Here is an 11,308-nt window from a genome sequence, read left to right on the forward strand (position 1 = left end):
CAATCTTAGACTCTTGTTGCCTTTGACCCCACCAGAAGTTTTTCATCATTCATTCAATATCTTCACATAACCTTTTTGGGAGCAAAAACCATCCCATTGTATATGTTGGTACTACCTGGGCTACTGCTTTTATCAAAATCTCCCTTCCATCTATGGATAACATTTTTTCTTTCCATCCCATTAGCTTCTTTCCCATACTCTCCATTACTTCATTGAAAATTTTTTTATTTGATCTACCAATTAAGGATGAAAGTCCCAAGTATTTTTTCAGATGGGCATCAAGCATTGGGCCAAGAATTTTCTTCACTTCACTTTTTGTTCCTTCATTTACATCTTGACTGAAAAAGACAAATGACTTGTCTGTGTTTATTTTTTGACCCGACGCCTCTTCATACCTCTAAAGGATGTTTACTAGCTCCCTACTTTCCATTCCTGATACTTTGTAGTATAAGATGCTATCGTTAGCAAAGAGTAGGTGGGTTATTCTTGGGCTACCTCTGCATATTGAGATTCCAAAAAGCTTATTGTTCCTGACTACCTCCATTATCAAGCCTGTAAAACCTTCAAAACAAAGGAGAAATAAGTATGGAGAGATAGGATCTCCTTGATGCAAACCCCTTGTAGGGGTTATACATCCATGGGCCACCCCATTGATAAGCACAACATAAGAGACAGTAGATATACACTTCATAATTAGATTAATCCATTTATCGTCAAAGCTCATTTTCTTCATTATTTTTTCTAGAAATCCCCACTCAACCCAATCATAAGCTTTGCTCATGTCGAGTTTCACTACCATATAGCTATCCTTCAGCTCCTTTCTTTTCTTTAAATAGAGCATAATTTCAAAAACTACAAGAACATTATCAGTTATAAGTTTGCTAGGAATAAAAGCACTTTGATTTTTTGAAATAATGGTAGATAGAATAGGTTCAAGCCTTTTAGCAAGAACCTTGGATATTATCTTATATGATACATTGCATAGGCTGATGGGTCGAAAATCACTCATTTTGGTTGGGTTTTTTTATTTTGGGGATGAGGGCTATATTTGTTTGATTCAAATTTGCCATTGGTGCATTATTAGACACATTGTCACCAATAATATCTTAATACTTTTGATAAAAAATAGCAGACATACCGTCAGGTCCTAGGGCTTTTGTTGGATGCATACTGTGGATGGCTTGGAAAATTTCCTCCTTGTGGAATTCTTTTGTAAGGTGCTCATTCATCTCTTCAGTGATTTTCCTTGATATCAGTTTTGCCACCTCATTATCTCTAGTTGGGGATGAAGTTGTGAATAACTCCCTGAAGTAGTTAGTTGCTACATTAGCAATGCCCCCCATTCCTTCACACTATTTTCCTTCTTTGTCCCATAGCCCATTAATTCCATTCTTCTTCTTGTGTTGGGATGGTTTGTGGTGGAAGAATTGGGTGTTCCTATCCCCTTTTTGGTACCACTGAACCCTTGATCTTTGATGCCATTTTTTTTCTTCCACATCCAAAAGCTCATTAATTTCCTTGCTAAGCCTGTCTATTTCTTCCCCATTGCTCCCATCCAAATCAGCTTGGATCATAGCTTGAAGGCTCTTTCTTTTTTCTTGAATATTTCGTGGAATATGACCTAGATCAAAACGATTCCATCCTCCTAATCTAGATGCACAATCTTTTATACCTTCTACAAGCCCGTTTGAAGATTGCAGCCCAGAATGGTTCTTCCACACTTCCTGAATGATTTTTCTACATTTTTCATATCTGATCCAAGCTACTTCAAAATGGAATCGTCTCTTTCCACAGTTGGGTAAGGCTTGTTGGTTTGTTTGTAAGAGAGCACAGTGGTCCGAAGTCAAGTCCACTATGTGGTATACCTTTGAAATACTAAAAAGCTCAATCCAATCGATTGTACCCAACACCCTATCCAATCTAAGACGAATTCTCTCCCCATCAGATCTTCAGTTGCACCAAGTGAAGTTAGGCCCCACATACCCCATATCTTGAAAACCATATTCATTAATTACATTTCTAAAACCCTCCATCTGTTTTTGTGACCTTTTTGGTCCTCCATTTTTCTCAATTGCTGACAGAATTTCATTATAATCTCCTATACACATCCATGGCATCTGGTATTGAGAATTCAACATTCTAAGGAGATTCCAGGACTCTCTTCTCAAGTTTGTATCTGGATTCCCATAAAATCCTGTAAGTCTCCATTTGAGGTCCAAGGAATGATCTGTAACAACCGCATCAATATGGAATCTCAAAAAGTTTTTTATTTCAACCTCCATTTCTCTGATCCACAAAAGGGCAATTCCACCACTTTTACCTTCATTGGGAACAACTAAACCATTTGGGAAGCCATTCCTTTCTTTTACTTTTATCATCCTTCTAACACCTACTTTTGTTTTTATGAGGAAGAAAATTTCGGGATTCCATTGTTGCACTAAATCGCGCAATGCTCGAACTGTCCGGGGGTTCCCAATTCCCCGATAGTTCCAACTTAAGGAATTCATGACTCTCGACGGTGCTGCCTAGCGGCCACCGTCGTTAAACTAAGAGAACTTGACTCCCTTGTACGTGCCCTTTTTTGCATGCCTTCTTCATTTTCTTCCTTTGCCCAGAGACGATGCTTTATCCCCACTATACTGTCATTGAATTCTATCTCCATTCCATTGCTTTTTGTCTGACCCCAGGCTAGCTTCTTCCACTTTCCTTTTCTGCTTTGGGCTTTTTCTATCTCTTTATTGTAACTCTGTTCTCCAATTGGATCTTTTTGGGCTTTTATTGGGCTAGTTACTTCCTCATTTTCTACAGTTTTCTTATGCCCTTGGCCCAATGATGGTTCCCAGATATTGCTACCCATTGATTATTCTTAGTCAATACTTCCGTTTGGCCTAGCCATTTGTTTACCTGCTTTTGCTTTTCCTAGGCCCACCCTTTCTACTTCTATTTTTCTAGTTTGATTGTTTTGAATTTATATTTGAAATAAATAGTTTGACAAGTCACTATCACTATCTGACATACTAGAAGAGTTTTTATTGACCTTCTGCTTCTTGGGATTCCTACTTGTTTCCAAACTCCTCATCTATGCCTCTTGTCCTCCCTTTCCAGCCCTCTCTAGTGATGCCTTTTGTCCTATCTTTTGCTAGATTTTGGATTATGCACCGTGTTGCCATTGTCTTGGCCTGATCCTTCTTTTGACTGCCCATCTTACTTCCTCCTTGAGCTCTCAACCAATCACCATACTGAGGAAGTTCATCCATTTGCCTTGCCAGACATGTACAATGCTGAACATCATGCCCCGTTACTCCACAGACAAAGCAAAAGACAGGAAGTCTCCCATAGTGGAAATAGACTTGAAATTTCTCCCCTTTCGGGGTAGCCACAACTCCGCACCGCCTTAATGGCTTGTCCAGCGGGATGTTCACTTGGATTCTCATGAATTTCACTTGATTTGAAGACCATGATCTCGAATCCGCAGCCATAAAATTTCTAATACTATTGCCAATGTCCCTTCCAATTTTTTCCGACATCATATCGAATGGCTAGCCCCAAATTTGTAGCCAAAATGGGGAATGGGTGAAGGAGATGTTATTTGCTGTCATCCCCCGTTCCCACCTTTTGAGAAGCAAGAGATTGTTCTCAAAGTTCCATGGACCACTAGTCTCGACCCATCTCATTTGATATTCGCTTGAGAATTTGAACTGGTAAGTATCATTCCCTACATCTACAATCCTCAGATCTGACCCTATTTTCCATGCTGATCACAACATGTTCTTCAATGCTCTTAGATTTTGCTTTCTATCCAACATTAATCTTCCCACCAAACTCAGTTTGCACTCTTTGATCAGCTCCCTTCTGTCTTCCCCTGATACCGCAATATGTGTTTCTTCTTCTCTTGTTAGCTTCATGTGCTTGAGTTCTTCTATTAGATCTTCCTCCATGGCCGATAAACTTCCTAGGATGATTGCCTTCAGCTTAGATTAGAAAACAGAACTAGCTTTTGCTGAAGAAAGGATATCTACTATTTGAGTAGAGTGAGGCCTCGAGAAATTTCAAGAGAAAATGACTCCTACTTGGGAGAGTTTTGTGGCAAATATTTATAATAATAAAAGAAAAAAAGAAAAAAAAAGAGTGTTTCTTTCCTTCTCTTTTGCTCATTTACTTTCTCTCACATGACTATTCAAGAGAGCAAATTTCGAATCTACAATTTGGTAGGAGAATAAAATATTTTAATACTTATTGATACTAGTATATTGTTTCGAGGTTAATGCTATTTATAAACTCTCACTCACATAGTTGTGTGTATGTATTTATTTATATCTTTATAACATGTTATTAAAATCCACATATTTTGTAGACCTAAATATTATACTAAATACATTAATCTAATGTATTAGATTAGATAAAATGTATTATAAATTTTTTTAATTTTAATTTTTTTTATTGTAACAACTAAAATACCCAAAAAAAAAAAAAACCCTTATTAGTTTTTTATCCAGTATATTTAAAAGAGTACAAAGTATGAGTACCGATTTTATGGTTGATGTAAAATTTATATCACCAAATATGACTGGTACCAATACAATATTGACTTCCTCATTAATGTCGAAGCTACCCAATTATGGATGACTAATACCTCCAACCCACTCTATTTCCATTCCAAGTTTTTCCCACCCTGTATATATAGAGGATGGGACACCTCAATCCAATCCCACCTATACATGGTTGAACTCCTTTAAACCTAGAGCTAGACATAATATTCTATTGTTGATTTAAACCATATTATTATTGTTATTATTAAAATCATTATTATTATTATTCGAGTGTGTCGGTGTGTGTGATTGTAATAGTTTAGGGAAGTATTCTTATGTCAGAGTTAAAGTAAACTTCATACTTACATAATTCATTTTGATACAAGATAGAAATTTTATTTCAGTTTAATTTAAATGTATATGTGTATAAAACTTTCTCTTAGAAATTCAAACCTTAACTCTTGCCCCTACATAATTTCACACATATTGGCCATATTTTATTTTAGTATATCAATTTTTTTTTCTAGAAAAAGTTTCAACTTATTGTGTCTACTCCTGATAGTAACTTTTTAGCACTGTATCAGTACTTAATACATGAACTGTCTACCTTTTGTACAGTAATCAATGTCAATAGTTTGTTGGGTGAAAGTTAAATCATTTTAAATGCATTCGGTTTTTAAGATAGTCATCTTCAATGATTTGAGGAGTCACATTTAATCTGTGAAGCATGGACACAATGCCAGAGGAGCTGCACCTACGTCCGACACGGCGATGTGCGAGGGACGCTACTGCCCGTGCGTTCGGCCGTGTCAAGCTGCGTCATGCCACGTGGATTTATTTTTTAGCTGACTCGCACCGATGCAGCTCTGACCTAGGTCGATTCGTACTGAATTGGGCCGAAACAGCCGATTCAGGTTGAAATAAAAAATAAAAATAAAAAAAATAAAAAAAAAAGGTGCAAAACACATTGTTTGAACTTAATAACAAACCCTACTTCAGCTCACTTCAACGAAACACCAAACATTAGCTCTCTCTCACCCCGTCACTCATCTCTCACTCTCTTTGTGCTCTTTGCCTCTGCCTCAGCTTAGTGCTCTCCGTCTCCCCTGTGGCAGTGAGACATTCAGTCACTTGACCCATTGCAGTTCATTCTTTCTTCAGCTCTCTCTCACACATTCTTAACTCAGGTATTGATATAAAGCTTTCAATCTTACTTTCATCTTTGATTTGTGATTTGTGATTTGTGATTTGTGAATCTATGATTTGTTAATCTTAGTTTTCAATCTTAGTTTTATTTAGTTAATAGTTATTACTTATTACTCATTGTGATTTGTGAATCTATTTTGTGAATCTGTGAACTTGGGTTTGATTTATTATCAATTTATTTAGTTAATACTTAATAGTTATTATTTGTAGGTTAAATTGAATTTATTGAATTTGCAATGGATGAAGTTACTAGCACATAAACTTCACCTCAAGAAGTGCCAAATGTTGAATGTCCTCTTTGGCAGTATGTGACTAAAGTAGAAAAACCACTTGGAGCTACTATTAAAAAAGGTGGAAACACATACTTTAAATGCAACTATTGTGGTGTAGTTTATTTGGGATCCTATTCTAGGGTTAAGGCTCATTTATTAAAAATTCTTAATAAAGGTATTAAAGCATGCCCTAATGTGACACCGAGCCATAGGCTGGAAATGCAGCAAATGCATGATCAAGTTAAGAATGATAAGTTAGAGAAAGAACAGAGAAGTCGAATTCCCTTACCCCCACCTCTCCCAAGCCGTGGGCCTATACCTATTTCCCCATTTTAGAGACAGGAAGAGAGTGATAGTACAAATCTGATTGATGGTAAGAGGAGGAAGGTGATTGGGATTTCTCCTATTGAGAAAGCATTTCAGAATAATGCTAGACATGAATTGGATAGTAGAATTGCTAGGATGTTTTACACCGGTGGGCTTCCATTTAACTTTGCAAGGAACCCATATTATCATAATTCCTATGCATATGCTGCTAGCCATAGCATCCCAGGTTATGTTCCTCCTGGATACAATGCCTTGAGAGCAACACTTTTGCAAAAAGAAAGAGCTCATGTTGAAAGACTTTTGAAACCAATTAAGGACTTTTGGCTTAAAAATGGTGTAAGCATAGTTTTTGATGGATGGTCAGATCCACAAAGGAGGCCTCTTATTAATATTATGGCTATATCAGATGGGGTTCCAGTGTTTATAAAGGAGATTGATGGGTCAGGAAAGTTCAAAGACAAACATTATATTGCTGGGGTGTTGAAGGATGCTATAAAAGAGATTAGACATGAAAAAGTTGTCCAAGTCATCACTGATAATGTTAATGTGATGAAATCTGTTGGAGCTCTTATTGAAGGTGAGTATCCTAAAATATTTTGGACACCCTGTGTTGTCCACACTCTCAATCTAGCTTTGAAGAATATTTGTGCAGCAAAAAACACTAAAAAGAATGAAGTTACATATGAGGAATGTAGCAGGATTACACATATTGCTAATGATGCATCCTTCATACGTGTTTTTATTATGAACCATTCAATGAGGTTGGCAATGTTTAATGAATTTTGTCCATTAAAACTGCTTTTACTGATACTGGATTTGCTTAAATTGTTGTAATGCTGAAAATGTTGAAGTTGATAAAAAGATGCCTTCAAGCCATGGCTATTAGTGAGCAATGGACTTCTTATAAGGAGGATGATGTTGGAAAAGCTCAAAAGGTGAAAGATATGATTCTAAGTGATCTTTGGTGGGATAAAGTTGATTATATCCTTGAATTCACAACACCTATTTATGATATGCTACTAGTAGCCAACATAGATAAGCCTTGTCTTCATCTTGTGTATGAGATGTGTGTAAGATTGAATTTATTCAACCATCTAATTGGCTTTATTTCGTGCCAAATTTGCTTGTAATTCAGCATTTAGTAACCCTGTATTTAGGTGGGTTTGTTGTAAGGGTAGTGAGTGAGATAGAGTGAAGATTGCTCAAGAGTGTGCAAGAAAACAGAGACTCGCGGTTGGGACTCGCGGGTGCAAGCCTCCAGAAGCAGCACACGTGCCAAGCATGCTGGAAGATGAACAGTCATGCTAGCTGGAGCACTACAGGACAAAACAGGACAACTGGCCATACGGTTTACTCGCGACTGGATCTCGCGACTTAGTCAAGCCGCGAGGTCAAGCCGCGAGCCACCCCTGTTTTGTAAAACCTGACGTTTCACATTCCTCTCCCACTCTAGTATAAATACCCCTTTTACCCACGATTGAAAGAGGGCTTCCAGAGAGAATTTTGAGAGAGAAACCCTAAAGAAAAACAAGATTGTTTCACCCACAATCTATACCTTAGAGTCTCTTCAAATTCCTCTACTCTCTTCCTCTCCATTGTCAAATCCTTGAGAGGCATTATATCAAACCTGGTTCTCACCATCATCATCACTGTGAGACAGTTGTTTGGATTTCTGGGAAGCAGTTAGGAAGGAACCAATCTTCATTGGTTGATGCTACGGTCTAGTAGCGGAATCCGGGAAGCTAGAAAAGAAAAAGGTTCGGCGCAACCTCATTGGAGCAAGAAGCTTGGAGGGCTTAGGTGCACTGGGTAGATTAGGCTTGGAGGGTCTATTGCTGTCCTTGTATCCCAACTGTATTTTCTAGTGGATTGTTTACCGCTTGGAGGGCGGCGGAGAGGTTTTTCGCCGAGGACTTCGGTTTCCTCTTCGATAACACATCGCGTGTTGTCTTTGTGTTTGCATCTTCCTTCCTCTCTATCTTTGCCTTTTTATTATCTGCTGTGGTTTTATTTTGTTATGGCTTAGATAGTCTTTAACCAATTTCGTATTATAGCATGTGTTAAGTTTCCGCACACTAGTTGTTTGACATATTGCTTGTATTGGTTAAGTTGTAATTTGGGGGTCTAAACGTTCAAAGGTGTTTTGTACACGTTTTTGAACTTTCATTTGGTATCAGAGCGGGTACACTGATATTGGTTTCATTACCATTGTGTGATCCTTGACTCCCTTTTGAGATGGATAGGTCTCAATCCCTAAATGCACCTCCATATTTTGATGGTAGTAATTATGCTTTTTGGAAGGTTCGCATGAGAGCTTTTCTGTGTTCTATTGATGAATCTGTTTGGGATGCTGTTGAGATTGGTTGGACCAAACCTGAGGAAGCCAAATCCTCATGGGATAAGGCAGCACTTGATGCATCTAATGCTAACAGTAAAGCACTCAATGCTATTTTCTGTGGTGTGTCTCCAGATGAATTTCACAGGATTTCTCATATTACCGTTGCCAAAGAAGCATGGGAGATTTTGGAAACCACCTATGAAGGCACAAAGAAAGTGAAAGACACCAAGTTACAAATGCTGACCACTCGGTTTGAGGAGCTCAAAATGAGTGAGGATGAGTCTTTTGACTCTTTCTATGGGAAGCTAAATGAGGTGGTGGTCAGTAAGTTCAACTTGGGGGAGAAAACGGAGGACTCAAAGATAGTAAGGAAGATCCTTCGATCATTGCTGGAAAGTTTTCGTGCTAAAGTAACAGCAATTGAAGAGAGCAAGGACCTTGATGACATCAAAGTACAGGAGCTGGTTGGTTCTCTGCAGACTTACGAGATGTCGCTGCCCAATCAACGGAAGAGTAAATCTCTTGCTCTAAAGACCATTAATGAGAAGGTGGAAGATCAAGACTCATCGGGAGAAGATGTGGTTGACAAAGATGTTGCATACCTTGTCAAAAATTTCAGAAAGTTCTTGAAATTCAAAAATAATGGCAAATTTGATGATAAAAGAAAATTCCAAAGTTCTGGAAGGGAAAAGAGGGAATTCAAAAAGAAAGATGGAAAAGAATCCCAACCCACACAAGGTGTCACTTGTTTCGAATGTAACGGGCATGGACACTTTAAGAAGGAATGTCCGAATTATCTGAAATTGAAAGGTAAAGTGTATGCCACGACCTTGAGTGACTCGTATACGTCTGACTCAGAATCTGAAGAGAGCTGTGATGGAGAGGGGAACTATTCGGCTTTTATGACTATTGCTCATGTTGAGTCTTCAGATGAGTTGAATCTGCTTGTACGAGACCTTGGAGAACATAGTGATGATGAATCACTAGGAATTGTTGAAGAATCAGATGCTGAAGAAGATGAAAGCACAGCAAATCTTCAAGAGAATTATAACTCACTCTTGGAGAAGTCGGGTGAGTACACAAGGGTGGCCAAGGCTGCTGTGAGAAAAATGAAGAAGGCTGAGGAGGACTACAAAAGTCTCCTAATTCGATATAGGGAGGCCAAATGTGAGATAGAAACACTGAATGGTGAGTTGTTCGAAACTTGCACAAAAGTGAGATTTCTTGAGAATGAGGTTGTGCAAGCGAATGCTAAAATAGAGAGGGTCACCACAAAGAAGCTAGATGATGTTATATCATCTCAAAAGAGCTTTTCAGACAAATCCGGATTGGGATATACCGGAGGAAGTAGTTCATCTGGAAATGTCACTAAAGAAGTGAAGTTTGTAAAGGCCAAAGATCCAGTTGTAGCTGACCTTACTGGTGAGAAGCTCGAGGTGGAGGAGAAGAAGAATGTGGTGAACCAACGGATGCTGAATCCCCGTAATCAGTCTGTGGGCAGGTCTGAATCTCGTGCCAAGTCACGTCCACGACCACAAAGAGGTCCTAGAGGAACTTATGTGTGCCATTATTGCGGACTTCAAGGGCATACTCGACCAAATTGCCAAAAGCTGAGAGGAAAGAACAGTGCAACTCCTCAAAGGTCAGGAGGACCCAGAAATGATAGGAGAATTTGGGCTGGTGATCAATCTAGAGATCAAAATGGAGATCCCGGAATGATGAATGTGATGAAGATGATTGGTGCATTCACCAACTGCTTGGAAAGCTTCTCACGAAGGTTTGAAAGCCCTAACTCCCGTACCCAATCCTATAAGGAAATCACCCCAAACGCAAGTGACGTGTGGGTGAAAAAGGGTACTCATGCATAAGCATTACAACATGTCCATGCATTAATACTTCCTATGCTTTGTGACAATGTTTGTTTGGTTTGCTTGCTGTTTTTGATGTTGGTTGTTTGCTTGTCTACTTGTGAATATTTTTAATTTTGTTTTATCAATCTTTTTGTTTCTTGTGTCAAAAATCCAAAAATCACATAAAAAATTAGAAAATCAAAAAGCTTGATTGACTTTGTTGAGTTTTGTCCCAAAACTTGTTTTGTCTTGTACCTTTGTGCTAATGGCTTTGTGCATTTTCGAGCATTGCTTGTTTTCATGCACTTATATCACTGTGGGAAAAATCTTGAAATCTATGTGATTGTTGTAAATAGATCTTCAAACTTGTCACGAATAATTAGTGAATGGTTATGTTGATCTTGAGACATGCATAGACTTGTGTCTATATATCTTCCCACTCTTTATTTTTGTTTTGCTAAAAAGAGCTCACAAAATGTAAATCTCCAAATGAAAAAAGATATTGAGCTGCAAAAGCCTGTCGCACATTATAGTATTCGACTAGGAAAAAGGGTAAGCGACCTTATATTAAAGTGAATGTTTATTCAAAAAGCCAAAGGCTTGTTCATTAAAGTGAAATGTCAAATATCACTCTCACAATGAGAAGTGATTGCCTCAAAAGATCAAATGTTATGATTAAAAGTGGAGTAAAATGTAAAGCTCCAAGTCATGTTATCAAGTTTTGTGGGAGGTCATATATACATATTTCTATAATTGAGATAGGTCACATGATCTAGTGCTAATTGT

General features: G+C 38.1%; 1 protein-coding gene across 1 annotated transcript; it reads right to left on the reverse strand.

The window, feature by feature from the left end:
• Positions 1-1,352: 1,352 nt before the first annotated feature.
• On the reverse strand, positions 1,353-2,507 carry LOC126728679 (uncharacterized). The gene is made up of 2 exons (XM_050434471.1): positions 1,984-2,507; positions 1,353-1,737 (listed from the first exon to the last, which is right to left on the reverse strand). Exons 1-2 carry the CDS (start codon positions 2,505-2,507, stop codon positions 1,353-1,355), a joined length of 909 nt encoding a protein of 302 aa, XP_050290428.1.
• Between the last annotated feature and the right edge of the window lie 8,801 nt (positions 2,508-11,308).

The sequence above is a fragment of the Quercus robur genome, chromosome 5 (assembly GCF_932294415.1).
Source record: "Quercus robur chromosome 5, dhQueRobu3.1, whole genome shotgun sequence".
In the NCBI taxonomy this organism is placed as follows: domain Eukaryota; kingdom Viridiplantae; phylum Streptophyta; class Magnoliopsida; order Fagales; family Fagaceae; genus Quercus; species Quercus robur.